Genomic DNA, 26091 nt, shown 5'->3' on the forward strand with positions numbered 1-26091 from the left:
CCCAGCTTGGGCCCACAGATTTGTGTTAGAGGGGCTCAAGCTAGCATACGAACAATAGCTATGCAGATGTTGCACCTCTGGCTGAAGCTTGGGCTCTCAGGCCTGGAACATCAAAGCAACATCTACACCAGCATGAGTCTGTAGACCTGGGCTGGGAGGCTCACTCCCAGATGCAGTGTAGACATATCTTATTGTTACTGGATCTTCTTCCAATAAATGCTAATTAATATACCAGGAACCCTTTAGCTAAGCAGGCAGAGTGCTTTAAAAAAATTACCATGGCGAATCGCAAGCAGGTTTTGATGCAAAAAGATTGATTCGTGTCCACTACCCACCTTCAAAATCAACATTTTGTCATTGTGCTTTTAAAATAATAAATTCCAGATCACTTTACCAAAAACCTAAATGAGAGCAAATATTAAATTGCACAGAGACCTCCAAATTTTTTCTCATTGACATTTTTTCTAATCCTCTAAAATAGAAGCTGTGACACAATGAGAAATTTGGAAAGAGCCTTTCCACACACACTAAAGACAAAATGAAAGGGAGTTTACCTTTGTTTGAACCACAGCCTGTCAAGTTTCCACTGCTTTGTAATGTATTATTTAATTATAGCAGCTGCCTGCTCTCAGTAAGACAGCCACGTCTTTTGCTAGACGCTCTGGAGCTCAGAAGCCCTGTAGCATCCTAAGGAGGAGCTGTAAAGCTGAACGGTTAGCTTACCCATTTGCGGTCAGATAAGGACTTTTCATTGGACAAGGTGCTGAAAGTTGTGGTCTGAAAAACAGAGTGTGAAAAATCTGTTAACCCAGACTAAATAGTTAAGTGTCATATTCACTGCATGGCAAACACAGAGCTCTCCCCTCTACTGTGCTGACTGCTAATGCCTTGACCTGCCGAGGTTTAGATTAAGAATTTACCCTATCTAGTGCATGCAGACCCAAAATGCTTTTCGAGGGAGAAATGTAGTGGGAAACATACCCTGTAGCTCACTTTTGTTGACCTATATACAAAGCTGTTTTTGATGGACACAATAAAAAACAGAACTGATGAGAAGCCCAAGCTTATTATTGTTTGTGCTAGTGTCCTGAGGCACTTAAAAACCCTAATTGCATATTTCACTAATCACTTATTATTTGTTTAATATTAACATCTAAAGGACTCCGTCAACAATTGTGCCCCATTGCGCTAGGCACGGAACAAATATACACACAGTAAGAAACAATCCCTTCCCTGAAGAGCAACATTTTCTAGAGAAGACAGACAAAGGGTAGGAGAAATTGATAAAACATACAAACAGAAGGTGGGGAATTGAGGCACAGAACAATTAAGTGACTCGCTCAAGGTCACACAGGTAGTCTGTGATTGAGCTGGGAACTGAACGCAGATCTATTGATTCCCAGTCCACTGCCTTAATTACCCAGCAATCCTCCTTCTCACCACAGTCCCTAACACTCATATAATAAATTAAAGAGCGTTTCTAGGGAACCAGAACACTTTCAAACCCCTAGAGAATTTGTTCTTTTTGACGGCAAATACCATCCTGTAATTCCCAGATAAAAAATGTTAAAAAGCAGTTAGATGGAAACTACAAATCAGTGACTGCAGTACTTGTGCATACAAATCATTTTACATGCAGAACTGTAGAAATTTTAAAGTCACATTTAAGCCCAGTTATGAGTCTGAGGGTGCCTCTACCATGTGCTGGCTCTCTGCACGGGGGTTATTTTCACCCTCTGAGGTTAGTCTGCAATCAAGTTATAAAGTTTAAGGAATTCTGAATTTTAAAATGAAGCCCTACAATGGATATTATTGATGTTAGGGGTGATTGCAGCTCATATCCAAGTCTTCAGACAGATATACCATCAGATTGAAGAAGGGCCAAGAAGTTTTGATGAATGATAAAACCTCCCTGAAAGTCGAGGAGGGTTGAAAGTCTGGTCATCATTTCCCATGTCTTCGCTCTATGCCTGCAGTGCTTCTTAACATTATACCAATGCCAACAACTTCTTGTTCATTGGGGCACGATGGGACATGAACCAGGGACCTATTACAGAGCATAAAATTCTCTTGTGAAATAACTTGTAGTGGCAGGGTACGGCAACTCCACAAAGCAAGGGAGGTCTAATGTGTCTCAGACTGTGTTTTGTCTCGATTCTGACCATCAGGGCCTTCTACAAAACGCACTAGAAACTTTTTGCGAGTGTTTAAATAATCATCTTTATTCCTACTCATACCAGGTCAAATTTCTTTACAGGCCAAATGGGAATAATAATCACTGTAGAATAATATACTCAAAAAACATTGTCTAAAATCATACTCCCTGTATAAATGATAAAATTCTAATGCTTTCCAGGGATTTGTGAATACTGGAGATTTCAATTAGTCAAGTGAAAAGCATTTAAATGTGCCAGCAGGATTTATATTCTAAACTAATGACCATCTTCTGCATCCTATTTAGTTAATGAAGATTTGGAGCACTCCGGTAATTAAAGGGAAAGCTCATGTAATAAAATGAAAACCATGGAAAACTCGTATCTATTTATATCTTCATTGAATGTTAAACATATCTAATAGCTCACCTAATCAAGACATAATATTTGCTCAGTTGAGATGAGCTAGAAATTTATGAGTTTCAAGAGATAGGTTACAGGGACAGTCAATAGGCAGGTCACAGGCCAAATCCAGACCACCAGATGCCACTGAATCTTTTTATTTACTTGTTATCAACATTATTGTTTATTTTTTATTATTTTCTCTGGAGTCTGGACCTCGAGTATATCTTGACCAAGAAATTTGGACCTTGACAAAAAAAATGACTACCCTGGTTTAGCCTATGGAACAGAAATCAACTGAAATTTAAAAATCATTTTTAAAAAAAAAAATCTCCATAGTATTTGAACTGTTTGAACAAACGTTTAGCTTAGAGGGGCTAGAAAATAACTATCAGCTGCACGTTTCTCCCACTTTCAATGCTTCCTACCTGGTGACTGATCAGAGAATTGGTTAATGGCACCTGGAAGAGCTCTTAATTTCTAACGGTTTGTCGATACCATAACTTTACCTTCAGTTAATAAATGGCTAACCAGTTAATTGGCAAACATTTTCCACATGCTAGTTGAGCATCTCACAAACATTTGTACCAAAATATAAGAACCATCAACGTCTATATCCTGTAACAAATATTTGTGACTTTTTGGGTAGCAATACAAATGCGTTAGCTAACTTGAGTTAATTGATAGAACTGGTTTAAAAAAATTTAAAAAAGAGCAATTTTCCCCCTGTGGAAAATTTTCCATTTTCAGTGGAAATTTGAATATCAAAAAATTCTGGCCAGATTTTGGAGGAGGGATGGGAGCGGGGAAGGAAAGCAGGGCCGGCTCTAGGGACCAGCAAAACAAGCAGGTGCTTGGGATGGCACATTTCTAAATTCCAAAAAATGTGCCCCCGTCGCCCCTGTGCCGCCGAAACCTCTCATGGGGGCCCCTGAGGGGCCCAGGGCCTGGGGCAAATTGCCCCACTTGCCCCTCACCCCCCTCCCCGGGCAGCCCTGGGCGGCAGTGATGGAGCAGAGGTGAGCTGGGGCGGGGAGCGGTTCCTCTACCCCCAGCCCCATTACTTCCTGCGCTCCCCCCCCTCACTCACTCACCTCCGCTCCGCCTGCTCCCCTGAACACGCTGCCTCTCCCTTGCCTGAGAGGGATAGGGGAGAAGCGGAGCGGCGGCGTGTTCAGGGGAGCAGGCGGAGCGGAGGTGAGCTAGGGCGGGAGGTTGCGGGGGGGGGGGGGGGGAGCCGCAGGAAGCAATGGGGGGGGGGGAAATGCGGCACGCCCGGGGGAGGAGGTGGGGCCAGGGATTTGCGGAAGGGTTTGGGAAGGGGCGGAGCCGGGGGGGGGCACGAAAAAAAAGCGAGGGCGACCACAAATTTTTTTGCTTGGGGCGGCAAAAATCCTAGAGCCGGCCCTGAAGGAAAGGGCACCAAAAAGTACACATTTTCCCACAGAAGCAGACAACATTTCAGAAAAACACAGTTTTGATGGTAAATTTCAGCCAGTGACAGAAAATTTTCTGGTTAGCTGGCAATTAATTTCTAACAGGCTGATCCAAAGAGCAGTGAAGTCAGTGAAAAGATTCCCAGTGTGCTTTGGAACAGGACCCAGGTGACTAATTCAACACTGGCCAAGTTTGGGAACTTAATTTAAATCAGAATTTAAACATCTGACTGCTATTCAGAGGTCTACCCGGAGAAGTAACCATCTCTGAAAACCCACCTGTCTCAACCTGACATTTAAAAGACAATATGATCCCTATCTTAACCCTGAATTTATTTTTAATTAATTTCTCTTCGACCTATCACCTTTTTCCACCTCTCCTGTCCTTCCAGGTCAGAAAGGCTTTCCTCCCCAGAAGAACTGCAGTCTGTTTGCACTGCATCAACTTGAATTCATTGGTGTAACCAGGCCATGTAGTCAAACTGAGTTCATCTGAGATGATCCCTACTCTCTTTCCCTTCTGGTAAGGGGGATGGGCAGTGAGATGGGAGGAAGGAGAGAAATTCATCTTTTATATTTATTTTCCACAGTTGGACACTCCTTTTCTGGGCTTTTGGCGATCTCTCATTTCTTTTTTGTCTCCATTTTGGAGTTTTCTGCTTCAGCTGATGCTGAGGCAGCATCTTTCTACTCTCGAACAGTTTGATAGCCCTCAATAAAGGAGCTAAACAAAACAGAAGCGTTATAGAAGCCGGAGCACAGAGATCTGTACATTCACACAACAGTATTTCTCATTAACTATACAATAATTATGCAAATCCCTGTGATCCGATTGGTTAATGACGGTCAACCATGAAGGTACGGGAATATGCACACTGTTCGTCTGAGTTCGTATAGTCATGAAAATCAGAGAGCCAGAACCCATCAGAGTTCAGGGAAGTGTGTAACTGCATAAGCACATAGCATTCTGCAGCAGAATTATAAATTATGTACAGTAACTGGGAGGGAACTGCTGTTACGCATCAGTAACTAAACTGATTACCTGAGACAATCACATTTCAAAATAATATAATACTTGTAGCCTCTGTTGATAGCACCACTGTGAATACTACAATCAATGCCCCACAGTCCAAGATGGGTGATAGATATTGCTGGCCAATCTATTTTCTGGCCAGCTAACTCTCTTCACTTTATGATGGTCCCAACCTTGGAGACAACATAATGCTGGCATAATAAGGGAAGATTCCAAGATGCTTAAACTAGCCCATTAGCCACTTGCTTAATCACTGATGAGGCAGATCATTTTTGTCCTCTGGGAAGTGAACCAAACATCATGGTTTGGGTTCTGAATTAATTTAAAATCAGTTCACTGGAGAAGACCCATCTTCCAGCATAATCTAACTGAACACTGCTGATAACTTGCAACAAGGAAAGTGCACTGTAATACAAAACTGGATCAGCAGCACACATCTATACAGAAGTGAAAACAATATGCTGGATTATTACAAACCAAAATAGAAACTATCGGATGCCCCAGATCAAATCTCTGAGATCCCCCCATTTGTAATGTCCTTGGATCAGAGCTCACTTTGCTTTCGGAAAGCAGGTTATGATTTCTTAGGTTACTTCCAAACGATTATGGATGCACTATTCTTGAGTTTTGGAGGAGAAATATATGGCTGACTGAATCAAAGGCCTTCAGCAGATCAATAAAAGTTACTTGTACTATGGCCCTCACCCATTGCCTCAGAGTTCCACTGATGATTGAGCTTTGGTAGAATGAATAGTTCTGAAATCTGACTAGACTAAGAAGCTCTTGCTGCAACAGAAGAGACTGAACACAGCGAATATTCAGTGAAAACAGTTGGCAGTCACCAGTCAACTGCAGTCACCTTTAGCCAGGAAAATCTCAGGCCCAAAATTTCAAACTCAGTTGTCTAAAATTAGGCTCATGATCCAAAATTAGACACCTTAAATACCTGATTTTGAGTAGTGTTGACTACCCGCAAATTCCACTGAAGTCAATAAGAAGTGGAGATACTCAGCACCTTTGAAAATCAGACCACTTTTATTTAGTTGCCTAACTTCAGGCAACCCAGCTTGAAAATTTTAGCCTCTGTCTCAGAAGAGTTCCTCCATATTAATCACACTGCACTATGCAGCTCACTCTTTTAGTGACCAGAAAAAACAGCAGTTCATTAACATATTTCTTTGTACACATTTTTCAAGTCATTTAGCCAATGAGGGTCAAATCGAGCGAGTTCAGTCAGACCACTTAGTGGAGTAAGGACTACCTCGCATCAATAATGGCCTTTCAGAATGGAGACATAGGGACAACCAAAATAAATCCACATGACTCAGTTCTGTTTTACATTCTCCTTTATGCATGAGGACAGATGGTCCTCTGCTTAAGACTTTGGGGTAGGGGGAGGGCTCAACAGATTTGAGTTCCATTCCTAGCTCTGCTGTAGACTTCCTGTGTGACCTTGGGAAATCACTGGATCTCTCTTTATCAGTTCCCCCTCTGTTTCTTTTCTTTAGCTCCCCCTTTGTCTGTCATGTATATTTAGACTCTCAGCTCTTTGGGACAGGGACAGTCTCAAACTATATGTTTGTACAGCGCCTAGCGCAATGGCCAAAAAGACTAAGGGTATGTCTACACTAACCGCCGGATTGGCGGGCAGCAATCGATCCAGCAGAGGGTCAATTTATCGCATCTATCTAGACGCAATAAATCGACGCCCGAGCACTCTCCCGTCGACTCCTGTACTCCACCGCTGCAAGAGGCGCAGGCGGAGTCGACAGGGGAGCGTCAGCAGTCGACTCACCGTCGTGAAGACACCACAGTGAGTAGGGCTAAGTACGTCAACTTCAGCTACGTTATTCATGTAGCTGAAGTTGCGTAACTTAGATTGACACCCCCTTCCCCCACTGTAGACCAGGGCTAAGATGTCAGGAAGAAAAGTGACAGCGAACATTATTGGCATAGCTAGCGATAGAACATAGCCAGTTCAAGGAAACAAACCACACAGCTCATAACAGCATGCACAGGAGGTACGGACTTTTAAAATGTTTTCCTAGTAGGTGTTTAATCTGCAGCTATAGCTAGAAAGGTAACTGTATAAAAATGGCACCTTCTTAGTCAATATAGGTCATTCCTGTGGGTCTGAGTCATACCTGCTCACTTTACTGGCACAAACCATCTTTCCTTCCAATCCCTTTAGATCTATACAGCTGTGGGCACATGAGCTGGATTCTGCTCCACATCAGGCATCAACAGCACAACTGTCAGGCTCCATAATCTATTACTAGTGATCATGCAAGGTATGTAGAAAGATCTCAGACTGATTTTCTAGTCTCAGCTTGAGTTTTTGGTCATCAGTTAGAAAATTATCCCAACTGTAAACTGAAGGGGGCGGGGGGAATGACCTAGAATCCATGAGAGGATAAAAATGGAGGCCCATCGTATCATTTTAGAGAACCAATTTTTGACGAAAACATTGGGTGAAATCCTGTCCCCACTGAAGTCCATGTGAGTTTTGCTACTGACTTCAGTAGAGCCAGGATTTCACCCACAGTATGGAGTGAAAATGTAATGATAGGAAAGAGTAAGAGCATTAGATTCTCAGCTGGTATAAACTGACTTCACTGTAGTTATGCAAATTATATCAGCTGAGGATCTGTTCCTCTTTCACTATAAGAAAAATAATGACCAGGAGAGAGGGGATTAGAACTTCTTTGCCATCGACAGCTTTGTGTGAATTGCAATTGTAATGGATGTCTTTTTCAATTCACACTACTCACTTTCGCCAAGATGCTTTCAACATGTCACTCCCCCCATCTTTTCCTTTCATTAGTTAATTCTCTGCGACCAGTATGTACCTGTATATATTCATTGCAAACAAAGACTACATTAATACATAATACAGGCTGATGGAATGAACACAAGGGGCAAATTCAGAGATGATCAAAAGTCATCATCATAATCAGTGGCTACTACAAATCGTTTAAACCCAAGCACAACGGTAATGATTGCCTCGAGTCCCTGTCTGATGTGTTCTTGTTTAAAAGCCCAGCACTGATGTTGGTGAATGAATATTAATTTGCCATTATCTCAGCTGCCCTAACTGACAGTTTGACGGGAAATCAATAACTACACAATTCAACTGCTGGCTGGAAAGTAAAAAAAACTGGTTTGCCATAAATGTGCCGAACACATTCCACAATTAGAACACTGATGGATAGGGGCCTCCTACTGCTTATCTCCACCTCCTTGAGCACATGGTTGCTGCATGTTCCACTCACTAGGGATCTATTCTATCTCAGCTGTAAAGGTCTAACAAAGGAAAACACTTAAGGAGTGTGATTGAAAAAGGCATTCTTTTTGGTGGAAATCCCCCCAAAAATTCAGCATATCACTTGGGTTCTCTTCTTACACACCACACCTTGAATGCTTTTAGAGGTCCATGCAGAGATAACCTCTATTTGTTTCATGTTAGAATATGTAGATGTCTGGTAATCAGAGACTTACAACTCCTGCCTTGATGAATTCTCCCTCAGCAAACTGACCAGCCATTGTATCTTTCCATGCAAAGTAGATCAACCACCTTCTGCAGAACTAGATAGTTCACATATAGTAATTGAACAGCATTGCTTGAGAATGTCATTGTGTGTTTTAGAAGGTTAAATCTACAGGGCCAAATTCAGAAGCCCCTGATACACAAGTCCAAGTCTTGGGAGTTTCATAAGTACATTTCCTTTGTCAAGTCCCTTCTTAAAAGTCATCTGCCAGAACACATACAGGAACGATACCAAAAGTCAAGCAAATGCTGAGTTGTGATCACTGCTGATTTGATAAGAATTGTGCACCCAACTAGTCTGTGCTAAAACATACTGACATTTTTGTTACCCTATACATCACTTCTAGTTGTTTCTTTCATTCACCTGTGTTGCCTTTAAGGCTGTAAGTTCTTTTGGACAAGGATGGACATTTCTGATATGTTTGTAAGCACCCAGGCACCATGTTGTCCAATTTGGTTGGCCTGTAAGTGCCGCTGCAATCTAAATGATTGTTAATAATATTTGACAGCAGAACTTGTCTCAGACTCAAACTATAATTTTTTAAACAGCTCCATTACATTTTTGTTACCAAGGATGACTAGTCCTCTGCACACTCCAGCAACTAAAAATATTCTGTGTACTCTGAGATATTAAGAGTATTGCGGACAGCAACAAAAAACTTGTAGCCCTGAAAGCTTTTGAGCCAGTTTTCTAAATCCATCTAGGTTTATAAAACCTCCAGTTCAACAGTTTACCCACCAGATGGGATTGTATATCAGGACTACATGACAATGTATTCTTAATCACAAAGCAATTATCATTAAATACCCGTTCAAGGATATCACACAGGGAGTATATGGCTCTTCATTCTGCCCAGTGGATCACACTCCAGCAAATTGTTTAAAACCTTTTAGGGTTGTGACTGTCTAGGAAAGTGGCTGGCAAGTAATGGTGCTAAATAACCGTAATGGTGCTAAATAACCTGAGTTTTGAGGCAAACGTGCATTTCACAGGTGTATATAAAGCATCTACTGAAACAGTCAACACATTCCAACAGAGGGGGAAAAATTAAATAAGTAAATGACAACCCAAAAGAATATCTCCACTTATAGTGCATCATTACACAATAAGACATCCCCAGGCTCTGAGTGTGTGTAATTAAAAAAAAAAAAAAAAAAAAAAAAAAGAGTTTGTCTTACTTGGCAGTGCTACCTCTAGCATTTCATTTTCATAGTTTCTGATTCTAGACTCTCACTTCTGTGCCATCTCAGCTTTTTCTTCAATAGGAAAGGAAGCGTGTTCTTGAGTTAGCTAAGAGAAGGTAAAATCCTACTGAAGACAGGCTGTTTGTACATGAGTTAGCAGGTCCAGGTAAATCCCCAGCTCTCCCATAGTCTTACCGCACCTACCAATTCATGTGAAAACTACAAACAGGCTTATCTTTGCTATGATTTAACCTAGTCTTAGTTAGCTTGGGTTAAGAACGCATCTTTTTTCCTAGTAAAAGCACACTCGGATTGTCTGATTCCTTAGAAAAGGAGTACTTGTGGCACCTTAGAGACTAACCAATTTATTATGCTCAAATAAATTGGTTAGTCTCTAAGGTGCCACAAGTACTCCTTTTCTTTTTGCAAATACAGACTAACACGGCTGTTACTCTGCAACCTGATTCCTTAGACTGACCTTTGGGTCACAAATGACCTCTCTATAGTAAAAAATTAAGAGCTGGTTGAAAACTTTTTCACAAAAAAAATTCACTGTAAAATGGGTTTTGATCAAAAGTACATTTTTTGTGGAAAAATATTGCTATTCAGATTTTTAAAAATTCATAGGAAATTTTGAAATTAATTTTTTTGTTCATACAAACTTGCATTTTGGGTTGAAAAACAAAGGAAAGGAAATTTTCCATTCATATAAAAAAAAGCAAAAAAAATTTAAAGAAATATCCTCCCAAAATGTTCATTTGTCATGAAAAAAAGTTTTAGCCAATGTTTATTCTTCATAGACACTGTCCCCGACACTGTCTCTCTTCTAGCAAGGATTCCTATAATCCAAAATAGCTGTCTTAGGGAAAGGTCACCAGCAGTCTGGACATGCTAATATTGTTCCATAATAAAAGCAAGCCAGGCAGCCATTTTAGTCATAATTTCCTGCATCTAAGTAATACAGCAATATTGCAGCTGGAACTTCTTTCACAAACATGTTTACATCCCACTGTTCTCTTTGAAGTAAAAATAATTAAGGCTGCAGACGTATGTTAGAATAATAAATGAATTTAGTGACAGCTATATGGAAGTGCATAGGGTGGCAGGGAAAAGCCTGTGTGTTTCCACAGACTCTCTAGCAGGATATCAAGTGACCATACGCTAAACCAACAAAATACTAGAGCTGGTCAGGAACAGTTGTTCCCCCACCCCCACCCCATGGAAAATATTGACTTTTTGACAAAATATCAAAAAAAGAAACATTTTGATTCAAAATGGACCCACATGGGAGTGGTAGTTGGGGTGTTCCCATTCTCCTCTGTAGACCAAGCTCTCTAGCCAGACTACAACTTCCATTTCCTTGATGTAACACTTTCTGCCCCCTTGGGGAGGGGATACATCACAGGAGTCCCTGGCTATGGTGCATTATGGGAGATATAATCTGGCCGTACAGCCCATCCTACAGAGGAGAATGGGAGCCATCAGGCATCTGAACTACAACTCCCAAGAGGCACTGTGGTGTTATTTCAATTTCAATATTTTAAGTGTTTGTTGAAATGTATCAGTTTTTGGCTGAAAACTGAATAATTTGCAGTTCTGGGGTGTTCAATATTTCAAAAATCTTTTTGAAATTTTTGGTGGAAAGCAGACACTTCATGACAAATTTTGTTTAGTTGAAAACCCAAGTTTTTGTTGAAAAACAGTTTTTGTGGAAAATTTTCAACCAGACTTACAAATGACTGTTTTAAGCAAGACATCAGAACAGAAGCATTAGCTGATTATACTCTGAGGCCATTTCTAGCACCTTCTGAAAGTTGCATTAGTTCCTAATCAACCATCTTTTTATGGGTGTCATGCACACAACATACCTTTCAGGTTGCCACCTCCGAGCACAGAAAAACTGGTTGGTCTCTGGGCAGGGCCAGGTCCCAGATCAGGAGGAACCATGGGGAGCGGATCAGCTCTCGGAAACTTACGCAAGACTTGGAGGTGGGGCGGGAGAATCAGCTCCCCTTTAGCTAGTGCCTGCTCCAGTATGCCGCATGCTCACAGAGCAGGACCCAGGTGCCAGCTGGGTGGCCATGGTCAACTCTTAGCAGAGACATGTGTGGCCTGTAGTAAAGATTGCTGAGTGCACAGACACATGCATGCAGCAAAAAAAAATTTAAAAAATGAATTAAAAGCTCTGGAAGTTATTTCTTCTGACTGGCAACCAGCAAAGCACAAGAAAAACCAGCCAGATTAGTCAAAAATTGGCCAGCAAAAATTAGCAACCCTACACACATAGTAAGTGATTTTCAGTTTTGAGCAAATGGGACAGTAAACTTGCTTATTTGCATAAAATATTAACTAAGCAGCATCTGAATACTTCACTCAGAAACAAACAGTAGTTATTGCCAAGCTATCCCTACCTGTTACACACATACTTATGGGGAATGACCCAGCCCCTTAATGTGAGTGAGGGGAAGGATGCAGCTAGCAGCCCTTGAAGACACTGACGAGGAGCAGTGGATAACAAGGTCAGGCAGCTCTCAGAACTCAACTCCAAACAAGACATACCCCAAACACAATCCCAATAGTCCCACCCCACATGTCAATTTAGTCTATTCACCCAACCCTAATGTTTACACTATCACATTATCCTGTTATACTCTTCATGTTACAATTAGATTTCCACACATTAATGAGGTAACAGAAGAAAATCAGTAGAGAGAAAGAAAGACTTAACTATCTCTAACCTGGCAAAAAGAAACCTCCCTGTAGCGATTCCCAGATCCAAAATCCTTTCAAGTTTCCCAAGGTTCAGCAGGTTTTAGTTCAACTTGAGCTCTTTTCAGGGGGTTTTATAGGTTACTTGGGTACCAGAATTAGATATTTTAAATTAGCAACAGAAAAATCGAAAAGACCATTTCCAAGGCAATAGCTATAGTAAACTGCAGTAAGTGTGCTAATTCACGCAGGCCTTTTAACAAGTCACTTTGTCAGGAGAGACTCGCCTTTTTTAACTGAAAATATTTCCAAAACCAACTGCCCATAAATTCAATTGACTCAGCTAATGCTTTAGTCAAAACACAACAAAAATTAACCTGTTAGACTTAGGCAGCAAAAGGTCTGGCTCCTGCAGCAATGACCTTGAGTAACACACGAATTCACCCATTTCATTACAAGTACCACCATTTTTTAAAAACATGGTCAGCACAAGATTCCAGCCTCAGAGATCCAGCACTCTTTGAAGTCAGTTTGATTTAGTGGGGCTGGATAGTTTTCCTGAGAAATGCTAATACTCCATCTTCATTTAAATAATAATGACGAGCAAAGTGACCAGTACATGGCAGTTAATGTTCAGCTGGAGTAAGAATGTGTTCTGTAGGACTCAACCAGTACCACTTGACCAGCTGCCAGGAATTGGCCCATGTGGTGGTCACTACTTTATATTGCACCTCAAATCAATACATCAAGAAAATATGAACTTGAAAAAAAACATCAACCATGTTTGGTTTAATTTATTATAAAGTCAATTAGTTAAAATTTGATGCAGATCTTGCCATAGAATATTTATTTATTTACAGTACCAGGCTTATTGTAGCAGTTGTATAGATACTGGTATGACGACCAGTGGGGAAACAGGATTTCATACACGCTGCTCTCAGTATCTTCAGTTGAATCTAATGCCTAGAATTCCTGCTACCCATTGCCAGCTGTACACTTATCATACATGAGATTCTACACTCACAGCAGCGATTGCAGGGTTTCTGTGCAGCCGTATCTCGATCAAGGCCAAAGGTTTGGAGTTTGGAGACAAAGGACAATTGGGGACTCTCATGTTTCCTTTCACATCTTTGGCCTGCAGCAGTTTAGGCCTCACCAATTCATTTAACACATCAATTTTCCCAATTCAATGACAAGCAAGTGTTTTGGGCGTCATCTAACTGCCACAAGGTTTTAAATATCTTCAGAAAACTAAGCTAAGGTTTGAATAAATTAGAGTTGCCATGCTTTTGTTCTGAGACAGGGAAAGGCCTTCTCCTCCCCCCACCCTCTTTTTCATCATTCAGATCCTGGAAGAAAACTACGGAGTTGTCGCCTTACACTAGCCATGTGCAGATCTGAAAGTAAACCATAAACTGCAGTTGTTAAACAAAAAAAAAGAGACGCTGCTGGATTGTGGTGCTATGTTCTCTTGAAGAAAAGTTCTTATAGTGGAGCAAGGCAGCTCCCTTCTCTAGAAGCATTTGGATCACAGGGAGTAGGCAGGCCGGCAACTGACAACCTGTACTCTCTTCCAAAGATAGCAAGATTGCAGGCGGATGCTGCTAACAGACCAGTACTCTTCCCCTTACAGATTGCCTTATCCTTCCTGCTCAGCCTGGCTTTGTTCCATTACAGACCTTTTTATCACGGTGACCCTCATTTTCACCTGACATACAGTAGACTCAGAAGAGTGCTAGCTACAATTCATAAAAGGAAAACTTGGGTTCTGTTTTCTGATTCAATGTTCGTGATTGAATAATGTTCAAAGACGCTGCTGCTTTTTTGAAGGTGGGATCCTTTCTCCTCCCCCCCAACAACTGAAAAACCTGCACACAGGACAGATTCTTCAGAAGAGTCACTACTGTATAATAAACAGCTGTGCTGAGAATAGATAGCAAAGGCTGTGTCATGCCATCACAAAGCAGAGCCAGGAATCTCAGCAAAGTGCTACAAATAATAATAATATTTTACTGTGTTGTATTAGGAATGAACGATGCTAATCTTCCACTAAAATTGACCCTCATGTAAATATACAGAAGATGGTGAAGCAAAGAGGCCCTATCAATTGTGGCATTAGTCAGCCACCTGTTATTGCCTACAGACTCTAATTTAAGAAGTGGTCACATAATGCTTTTGCCATCGATTAACCCAGAAGCTTTTTCCTAAATAGATTTCTGCCTGAAGAGTTAATGCATAGCTTAGCATGCAAAGATCCACTCCAAGTGCAAACAGAACTTACCCTCCATTTCCAGATCAATAGGAGTTCAGATATTAGTGGCTTAAAAACTACACCCCCAGCATGTCATTTTAGTCAGGTCACCCTTAGACACACATGAAATAATTCTATGTAGATAACAGGCTATTCATCCATTGAAAATACTTACATGTTATTCACAAAGTGCCCCATTTCTACTGAAATCAAAATGACAAATCCTGTTACATCACCATTTAACCAGATGCCTTAAGGGTCTCAGAGACTGGAATGAAAGGATTACATAAGGATTTTTTTTTTATTATTTTTTTTTAAAGATTCACAGTAGAGGAAAAGGCCTGGGAGATCATTTCGGTTTTCTTCCAGATAGCATGCATGGAATCAAAAAGTTTGGTTTGTTTCATTATTACGGAAGCCTGCCTATTCTGACATACGAACTGGCTGGCACAAATGGGAATTAATGTTTTCTGCAGGCTCCCAGTCAAAATACACTATGAACTTTCAGAGTGTGCCCTGACCTCAGCTTTAACCTAGAGAAACCACTCTGAGTGGCTGTAAGATGCAATTCAGTATCTGTGCTGCTTCAGTGCAGAGACTCCTGGGCCAATTCACTCGTTAAAGGTTACACATTTTTGCTTGCAAAATAAGATCAAAGCATCATGCTCATCTATTGAGTGATGGCCACAGCATGCAGCCCAAAGGGAGAAAGGTTATGGCTTTACTTGCTAAGCTGCAGAAGTTTCAGCATGCTAGACAGCAGCTCTGTACTTGTTAGCAGAGTTTGCTAGCGTATATAGACTGAAGGTGTGAGTTAAAAGTTTCACAGGGTGTCAAGATTGCTGCCTGTGAATTATAGCAGGCGGAGTGCAATGAATTAATAGATCTAAAGCCTTTACTCAGAACGGGAACGGAATCCAAATCCCTTTTGCAGGTTCAAATGAAATATGGTTAACTTTAGTTTCTTTTATTCTCTTTGTGACTCTGCATATCTTGGTTTTAAAAAAGGTCCGGGACAGATGCCAAAATATTGAGTAAGATTAATTATTTGGGGCCTGATTTTGCCACCCTCTCTCATGTTCAATAGCACCTCATGTCACAAGTTGCTGATTGAAATCCAGGCCCAGCTCAATCACAATGACCAAGTTCTGGAAATGTCATAAGATTTATTACAAGGTTCACAGATTCAAGTAGTAGCGTAACCATACTGAACGGAGACAATCTGCTGAATCCGTGATAACCACTCTGAGCCTCTATAGTCACATGTTACCGACTGGGCGGCACTGCATGCCATTTGTATAGTTCATAGGTCTCATCAGAGTTCCTCATATTATCCAAGGTCTTAAGCAGAAAACAGCACAGTTATCACAGGCGTGCTGCCTACAATACATAAGAACGGCCATACTGGGTCAGACCAGAGGTCCATCAAGCCCAGTATCCTGTCCTCTGACAGTGGCCAATGGCAGGTGCCCCAGAGGGAATGAACAGATAGGTTATCATCAAGTGATCCATGCCCTGTCACCCAATCCCAGCTTCTGGCAAACAGAGGCTAGGGACACCATTCCTGCCCATCCTGGTTAATAGCCATTGATGGACCTATCTTCCATGAATCTATCTAGCTCCCTTTTGAACCCCATTATAGTAATGGCCTTCACAACACCCTCTGGCAAGGAGTTCCAGAGGTTGACAGTGCATTGCATGAAAAAATACTTTGTGTTTGTTTTAAACCTGCTACCTATTAATTTCATTTGGTGGCCCCTTGTTCTTGTATTATGAGGAGTAAATAACACTTCGTTATTTACTTTCTCTATACAGACGCCCCCCCCGACTTACACAATCATTCTGTTCTGGAAAGCCTTACGTAACTCGAATTGCACGTAAGTTGGAAACATATACCTGTACGTTACGCAAAAATGTCCGCAACTCGAAAATCCTATTTCTGGCTTATGGAACTTTTTCCGTAAGTGTGAATTTGCGTAAATCGGGTCTTGCATAACCTGGGGAGCGTCTGTACCACTCATGATTTTATAGGCCTCTATCATATCCCCCCTTAGTCGCCTCTTTTCCAAGCTGAAAAGTCCCACTCTTATTAATCTCTCCTCATACGGAAGCCGTTCTATACCCCAATCATTATTGTTGCCCTTTTCTGAACCTTTTCCAATTCCAATATATCTTTTTTGCAATGGGGTAACCACAACTGCACACAGTATTCAAGGTGTGGGTGTACCATGGATTTATATAGAGGCAATATGATATTTTCTGTCTTATTATCTATCCTTTTCTTGATGATTCCCAACATTTTGTTCGCTTGTAAATCAGGGTGGGTGGAGTGCTGAGAATATGTCCTTTGTCCCTAGAGCAGCTGGAGGGCAGAGGAAAGGGAACAGAAGGAGGAGAACTTATTGTGTCAAATGAGGTCACAGAGATTCACAGATTAATCACAATATTTATGTCATGCTGTATGAAGTGACATTCAGTCACAATTAAAACGTAACACACCCATATTGAAAAGTCCTAAAGAATTTAATAGGGATGAAAGGGTTCTGTAGCAATACTGCAGATCCCAAGCATTCAAATATCAGGATTTTTCAGGCTCTGACTCATAAGATTTGCTTTTTTAAAATCTTGTGGTTTTTAAGCCAGACATTGTACATTCTTTCTTATTTGCCTTCTAGTTTTTAAGCCTTTAGGGTATGCTGTCGCTTTTCAGCTTTTCTCCACAACCAGGAGGATTAGAAACTTACTCTTTTTTTTTTTTAAATAATGAAAGCAGAGCTTCTCATCCCAACAAGTGACTCCAGGAACTGGGGCTTTAAGAAGCACCAAATATCTCACAACTCACAATAAAATTACTATATTTTTATAAAATTTTATTTGTATATAAAAGAAAAACACTGCCATAGAAATTACTTATAAGACTTCTAGCTGTAAATAGACAATGAGATCCTTCTTTCAAGGTTTTGTGGGGGTTTTTTTAAACCATTCCATAGAAGGGATACAATTTTTATTAAAGTCTGTTGGAATTTTCCCTATGCCAGGACATCATACTATAATTAGCTCCTGGCACTCTGTCATGAAGTTGTTCTAGGTTTTGTAACATTGTTTATAACCTTTTAGGGTACACACATAGCTATTCCTGCTGTATCCAGGATGTACCTAGCATGCTGAAATAAGACAGGAAGAGTGGAAGTTTAGAGCAAGCTCCTCCTTTCTGTCTGCAAAACTATGGAGTTCTATAGATTGTCACACATTAAGAACTACAGGTGCATGTCATTGAATATCTTCCACATATACGCACCTGTGGTTTGAACTGAATTTTCAAGCATATCTGCACAGGTGTGCGAAGCTTAAAGTGCTGCTACTCCCATATTCACAGATTCAGATGAACACCTTCAGCAATTTGAAGTGAAGGTTTACATTCATTTCAAATTGCTGCTAGGGCACAAATTTGTATCATCATCATTCTAACCCTTCATGTTGACTTCTTGGTTTGGAACTTGGCATTCTACAAGCACCTCTGTTGATTTTGCTTTGTTCTCTGTGGAACTAGCTGGGAGGCACTACTAATACTTGTACGGCAAACCTGTTTTGAACATATGCATGCACTAAACTATTTTTCATCACAATCATGGGCAAAATCATCCTGCGTCCAGGAGGTGAAATTGCATAATATGGACACAAAGCACATGGTTTTAAGGAGGTAGTATAGACACAGATGTTAAAATGACTCTGTGCGGATTTGCAGTTGCTTTGCTGAAAAAATAGATCTGTGGTGCCTTTTTTATATTCCTAAGTAATAAATAATGTATTTTATTCTAAAAATATTGATAAAAATGGGCCAGATGTCAGAGCATAAAACAAGTTATTAGAAAAAAAAGGAGGGAGAAAAAGTAGGGCAGAACACTTTAGCCTTATATAGAACGACTGGATGGAGAAAAACACAATCATGGAAACAAATGAGCTGCACAGACAGACAAAGGAACAAGACAAATCTCAACCCAGGTTTCAGGAACCCTCTTTCTAATTAGATTTATGAAGATCGCTCCTTAAAATATCTCCCCTCTGCATTGCACCTGACTATCCTGAAACAAAGCAAAATAAAAGAGAAATCAAAAGTGCAGCAAATAATATCTTTTGCTCTCTGACTTTCTTTCCCCTCTCACTAAAAGATGGCCTGATCAAGCTGCATTCTTTGACGCTAGATATGTGTTATTTACAGAACATGCCACTTCCTGCAGCCCCCATTGGCCTGGAACGGCGAATCGCAGCCAGTGGGAGCTGCGATCAGCTGAACCTGCGGACGCAGCAGGTAAACAAACCGTCCCGGCCTGCCACTGGATTTCCCTGACAGGCCGCATGCCAAAGGTTGCCGATCCCTGCACGAGATCATCCTTCCCCCTCCTCCGCCAAGTTAAGATATTTTACTGCTTCTACAAGTATTCCCCATTATACATAGAAAGTATCTTTCTCAGGGAGCTAAGAACTTTCAAACTATTGGAAACTTTCTGTGCAACCACTATGTTTACAAGATCTCTCTGTATTCTCTTCCTTCCTCTCACGCTTTTATGGGCAGTGCAGGTAGCAACATCTGTAGCTAAGGTTGACCAACATTTTCCTGACACTTTCCGTTATAAGACACCACTTTCAGTTGCTTATAGCTTTGCAAAACTTTAACCATCTGGTCTGAAATTTTCCATGCTAGGCATCTGCCTCAGGCTGACATTTTCTGGAAAATTTCAGTAAAAATAGGTCAGAATGAGAGGAGGGGAAGTACATTGTTTTGCTCATTCTTACAACCCTTTTTTTTTTAAATCAAGTTCTATCACCCTCTATGCTTTGGAGCAGAGACTTGAAGTTTGGCAGAAGTGAATCCCTGACGTCAGAAATGGGCCTTTTATTGTCCCCATAAAAATCCATCTAAATTTGACCAAGTTCTGAGCATCTGAAAAATTACAGTTTGCACATGCTCTGTGTAAACTTGTTGGCTGCTAAATTCTCCCAAGATGCACTGAGCGCACTCCAGCCCCTGGCAGCAGGCACTGAGAAGGACTTTTCCTGCAGTTGCTCCCCCCAGCAGCCCGGGAACAATGTGGCGCCAGGCACCAAAAAGATGAGCAGGGAGACTGTTTTTCCTGCGCTATCAATGGTCTCCCTGACACTGCCCAGACAGTGTGGAGGAGGAACAGCCTGACTGTGCAGGTGTGAGATGGAAAGACTGGGACATGGAGCCAAAGGGAGTGAGGGGCCAGGGGAATAAAGGTTTGTAACCAATGGAGCACACTCCCCTCCAAATCCAAAATAGAACCTACAATTTCTGAGTCTCAACATTCCTCTGTCACGAGCAAATACCTACAAAACCCACTGGCACAACATGTGCTTCATTTCTCTCTAATGGCTGACCCACACAGAGGATAGCAACCTACTACTGCAATCGGTTACTCTGCTAGCTCGGGTGGCAGAGGTAGTGGCAGTGCGCTATGGATCTAAAAGGTTCCAACCCTAGTGAAGAACATGGGAGTAAATACGATACCATATGATAGAATTTGCATATGCAATATTATGCAGTGTTTACTTACATGATGATATACTTTTCCCCCCACAAGACCCCTGCCTCATTACGTGCCCAGAACAAATTTATTTTAAAAATTCAAACTTTGCTGACTGATAACCTAAGAACAGAAAAGGAGACTAAGTTAATGAATTAACTGTTCACTAAGAATATTTCACTCAGCTACAGATATGACTCAGGGCTTGTCTACACTTACCGGAGGATTGACATTGTGGCGACCGATGCATCAGTGGTCGATTTAGCAGGTCTAGTGAAGACCCGCTAAAATTGATTGCCGATCACTCTTCTGTCGACTCCTGTACTCCCCCTGATCGAGAAGAGTAGGGGGAGTCGATGGGAGAGCGTCTCCCGTTGACGTTGCGTAGTGTGGACCCCGCGGTAAGTAGATCTAAGCTACATCGATTTGAGTTACACTACTCATGTAACTCAAATTGCGTAGCTCAGATCGACTTTTCTCTTTAGTGTAGACAAGGCCTCAGCAATGTCTTCATTGCTCCTTTCTTCCTCTCCTGCTGTTCTTCTCAAAACTAATTTTAGGACACCAATTAGAATAGAATGCTGATGGGAACTTTAGCAAAGGAATCACGATCAAAGAAAAGCACAGTTCGTGGCCTGAGCATAGGAGTGAACACCAGGAGCTGCCGAACTCCAATCCCAGTCACAACCCATCTGTACAGTCAGGGCAAGAATACCTCACCAGCTGATGCCATAATTGCTATAATTTTCAAGAAAGAGAGAGATGCTGAAAGGAATTTGCTTTGTAAAGTGCTCTGAAGATGAAAAGTTCGATGCAATATTGTTACCACCCCATGGCTGCATAACACTTATGCTTCTGGAAGCAGGTTCTATTACTGCTGGAAACATCACACCTATGTTGCACTGCTAATATCAGGACCGTGAATTACCGTAAATAACGAGAAACATAATAATGCATTGTGTTGACGCTTCCAAAAGTTTAAACTAATCCAGTGCATTAAGTAATACATGCATTAGTGAAATGTCAGGGGAGGTAGCCATTCATAAAGGACTCAAAATATATATTTATTCAGACAGTGCAAAGTCTGAACCTTATTGCTACTTCCTTCCACCTCTTTCCGAGAGGCTCATAAATTTTAGGAAGGATGATAGTCTCTACATCAAAAACAAATAGTTTAGTGTAGAAAAAAAAATATTTGGGTAGGTTTTTGTGAGTGAAACAAAGCCGTGTTATATAAATCACTCCCTCTCTCTGTGTACAGTGCTGCTCTTAAAGATAAAGCGTTACCACTGTAACATTCAGGGAAAGATAAATATTAAACCCTCAGTGGTGCTGGAACTAGGGTTGCTACCGCACCCCCGGGTTTGAAATAGTAATAACAAACACCAAATATATGGTTTCCATTATCAGCACCCCAACTATAAAAGTTGTTCCAGCACCCCATTAAACCCTTCTCCTTTAGCAGAACACTTCTGTGACCAAATAAGCTGCACTGAGCCCAAATCCTGGTACCCTCATGGCAATAGGAGTTTTGCTATTGCCTTAAATAGCATACAAGATTTGGCCCTGTATGAATTAATTCACCACCACCAACAGCTTCTTCAAAATTAATCAATCATTTGCTGTTACAATTTATTCTTTTCTGCTGAATTCTGATGTAGCTCTCCTACCAGATTATCCATTTACAATCAATTCAGAACACTGTTAATGCCGTTTGATGGGCAAAAGATCAATTTTCAGAGTGCTTATGAATAATGCATCCCCAAGGCATTACTAAAATCAACAGTAAAACGTGAATAACGGGCAAATTCTGCTCTTGACTGAGGCTGAAGTCAGGGGCATTGCTCTATTTACATTGGTGTCGATGGGAGCAGAACTGGGCCCATGGAGTTCACTCAGACTGGGTCACCTCTTTTGTTTTGAACAATCTCTACTTCCGTACACGTTTTTTGCTGCATTGTGGCTTCATCCCAGGTTTAGCTTTCCTCTCCTATTCTGCCATCAGAACTAAGCAGGAGCAATTACTTCTGAACAAGAGAACAGATGAAGGTTTCCTTTGAAGTAGGGAATGGAGTCTACAAGGTAGGTTAGACCACATGACCCTTACTTTTCATGTACAGCCCCTTCCATGTTTGCTAACAATGGTGGCTACTATCAATGGAGAACAGTGTTTCAACCTGGGGCACAACAGTTTCTTAGCACAATCCCCTCCTTCTCTGCCAATCTACATCCACCACCCACGAGTGCAGTTGGATGTGAGGCATACTCCCAGCCACCCCCACCAGCCATTACTATTGCACAATCAAAGCATTGGGCTGTATGCAAAATGACCACTAAGCTACAAGGTATACAGTTCAGTTCCCTGGAGACTGTAACAAGAATGTTAAAACAGAAACTTGCTAAAACCTCCCTGTGCAGAAAATGTAGACTGTTAACAGGTGTAGTTGTTGGCTAGGTCACATTAATCCAGTGCTGAAGTTATTGTGCAGAGATACATTCCTGTAGGGCTTAGCAGGCTGCTCTAGGAGGTACAGTCCTACATATTCCCCCTTCCACGTGCAGACACGCATATGGTAACCCTTATGCATAAGTTTCAACCCTGTGCAAGTTGGAGGCTAGTACAACTGAAGACAGGTAGATATTCTGGAACTCCCTAAAACTGGATTTGTAATGGAAAGCTCAATCGTTTTTGCAGAGCTGGCTGGCATCAAATAGAAGCTGCCCAACATGGTACACTTTATACAAGGACATCTCTTCATATTACCAAACTAATTCAGGTCAGTACTGGGAAACGAGTATTCATTTCAGCCTATGATTCAGCTGACATCTTGATGCACCTGTCTAGTTAAACTCAAAGTCTAAAACCATAATCCTAATCTCTAGCAGAAGGGAAAGAAAAGATACAAAAGGGTCAGAACACATAGGAAAGATGCTGCTCCTTCAAATGTGGATAATATAAATCATGTGTGTTTGCACTAGAAGGGCGTATGACCCTGTTTGAAACAATACATGATGAGCTGCTCATAGAAATTTGCCCAGAGTCATAGAATTATACAGTCAAAGAAATTAGACTTTACAGAAAGCCTCTGTAGGGCATGTTTACCTATCTTCCAGCTAACAATCCCTATGCTACACGTCTACAGCGCTTTACCTGTTCCTTTACCTTTTGGCAACAGCACCAAGAAAGACAATAGAAAGGATGCAAAGCTGTGATGATATATTTTGGTTTAACTGCTTTTACAGTGGCTTTTAAAATATTTAAACTTCTCAAGAAAATAAGAATCTGTGCTAGGATCAACCACCACAGGCACTGACTTTAAGGAGATATTTTTAGAACATCACACCAATATGTGTATGAATTTGCACATGCATATACACACACATCGTTGGGGTAACTGCATGCACACTTGGCTAGTTAGATGCACAAGTGCCCAATTAAGCATGCTACCATGAATGTCAGTGCAACTGCAGTAACTGCAATTAAATATGTGAATGCATATGCATCTCTGAAAACCTTGTCCTACGTGCAGGTGGCTGGATTCTCATTGTTGGATGATCTAGTTGGTGCCTTCTTTAGATACCATATGGTATAGTTCAGGGAGGGTCAGTTATGACAGGTAGGATCGCAGGGGGCCCACAGTTGGGCGGAAGAGAATTAGAGCTCCGCACATGAAGAGCTACTCTCCTCCCACGCAGCACGTAAGGAACAAGCATGAGAAAGTTGTGCTGAGCCAGTGCCATCCCACACACGCGGACTCTGACAAGACATCAGAATTGCCCAGCAATGAGAGAACCTCCCCACTTCCGGGAAGGCATGACAGAAAGCAGGGGGAGGGGGAGGATTTGATGTTTCAGGAGGGGGATCGGTGTCCTTCCATCCCAAACTAACAGATGTCCTTCATGCCCTTCCTCTGCAGGTCCTCTGCCTGCACCTGCTATTTCTTGGGGGCTCCCTTTGCCCCTCCCCCAACCCTTCCTGGCTGCTTCCTCCACGCCTGCAGGCTTCCTCCACACACCCCTTCCTGGCTAATTCATGTTGACTATAACTCGGGTACTTCTTCAGTGGTCCCCAGCCATTGTCACATCATGCTTCCAACTGCTCCCTTTCCCTACCCTTGCATCCCCCTCCCCTCTCCCAGCCAGTGCAACTTTGTCCTGTTCCCTTTCCTTCCCCTACAGCCAGCCTGTCCTGGACTCTCTCTCCCCTACCCCAATCCACCACTCCCGTCATTTAGAGAAGCTGTACAGATTTTTATAAAATAAAACAGCAGATACGAGTTATAGTTATACTGTGCGTGGGTAGAAGGCTGTCTACAAAGGGGAGTGGGGACAGCCATCAAGTAAATTCTCGAGGGGGTGGGCGGATCGTGGCAGCAGATGGCCTAGATCCAGTATTTGCAAAATTACCAGCCTGCCTCGTAGGTGAGCAGTAAATACAGCCTTGATACAGAGGCTACCATTAGAATGAAGTGAAGTACAAGCGATAAAATGTCACCATCTCTTACTCCTTGTCAAACTGGCTTACGTCTCCCCTTAGCCCTTTCATTCTACCCCTACAGGCATGCTGGGCTTATGAGCAAATGATAAGCACTCGGAGATCTAGCAGTGGGAGTGCTCCAACACCCACGGGGCTTGTTACATTTTCCTGAAGCATCACAGAAGCAGAGTAGGGACCAGCAATTGCCTGGTTCTTGGGAGCACTGACGTTAGAGATATTGATATCGGGGAAAGGGAAAGCAGCAAAAGCAAAAATAAATGAGAGTGTAAAAAAAAAAACAAAACAACCTAGTGACAGAGAAAACCCATCCTCAACTCCAAGCTGCCAAGTTCACAGGCTCTTTAGGAGAAGAGGGAGGAAATGACAAGTCTCAGTAATAAGTGGAGGTCCAGCATCACTCCATCATCATCCTGATACACTGTTTGCAGCTTTGCACATCTCAGTTAAACCACTGATCCGTTTCCCCCAGCATAGGGACACACCAGCACATTCTTCTTTTCAGCTGTGAATCCTTAAGATGCCTGGAGGAAACGCTTCAGGGGCAGCTGCAGTGTTTCAGCCTTGTGGATTGAGGCTTGGCAGCGAAAGCATTTGGTTTTGTACATTTGCTGGCATTCTTTGCAGCAGGGAGGAGTGTCCAAGGTGTGTCTGTTGGATCTGTGGTATTTTAGGCCAAGACTTTGCAGTACCATGAGAACGGGGAAATATTGCCAGCCCTACCAATTTCTGGGCCTGCCCGATTATTTCTGAAATTCCCATGACTAGTATCCACTCTTCCTGAAGACAGAGAGATAGATCAGTGGGGTGGATTTTCTGAGCTGAAGTAAAAATGACGTACGTTGAACAGAACAGGTTTACTACTCAGTTATAGCGATGTCATTTAGATGTAAGCATCTGCCCGATATAGACCATGACGTGTAAATTCGACACTTTCATCTGTGCATAGTACAGCTTACACTGGCAGGCACGGACACACATCAATGAGAATGCACAGTACCTTAGATACAAAGGGACTTCCATTATCGCTGGCCTCACCTTGCTCAATTTACATTGGAGACACAGATAAACAACATGCCTTTGTCTAGGATAAATTTGTTTAACAGCTCCACTTGGATTGCTTGGTCTGAACATATTTTAGTAACATATTTACAGAACACCTACTCTTTCCACACCACCCATACATACACCACGCAGTGACATTAATCACCAGTATGTCACCAGCTTTCATAAAAGACTTTACTCTATACACTTTTATAGTATACTAATATTGTATACAATCAGTTGATTCAATTGCTTATTCTTTGGGGTTCTGACCCCCTGTTTTCCCCCAG

At 41.7% G+C, this 26091-nt stretch overlaps 1 protein-coding gene across 3 annotated transcripts in view; it reads right to left on the reverse strand.

Annotated features, from left to right (window-relative positions):
* Nucleotides 1–26091, reverse strand: part of RASGEF1B (RasGEF domain family member 1B) — a 364027-nt gene that overhangs the window by 229049 nt on the left and 108887 nt on the right. For all 3 annotated transcript variants that reach the window (XM_043545445.1, XM_043545440.1, XM_043545443.1), the window contains exon 3: nt 724–777. Coding sequence is in view for 1 of the 3 variants with exons in the window: in XM_043545440.1 (XP_043401375.1) it covers nt 724–777 (54 nt within the window). In the remaining 2 variants the exon portion in view is untranslated. The remainder of the gene's footprint in view (nt 1–723; nt 778–26091) is intronic.

This window comes from Chelonia mydas, chromosome 4 (genome assembly GCF_015237465.2).
Source record: "Chelonia mydas isolate rCheMyd1 chromosome 4, rCheMyd1.pri.v2, whole genome shotgun sequence".
NCBI classification, from domain to species: domain Eukaryota; kingdom Metazoa; phylum Chordata; order Testudines; family Cheloniidae; genus Chelonia; species Chelonia mydas.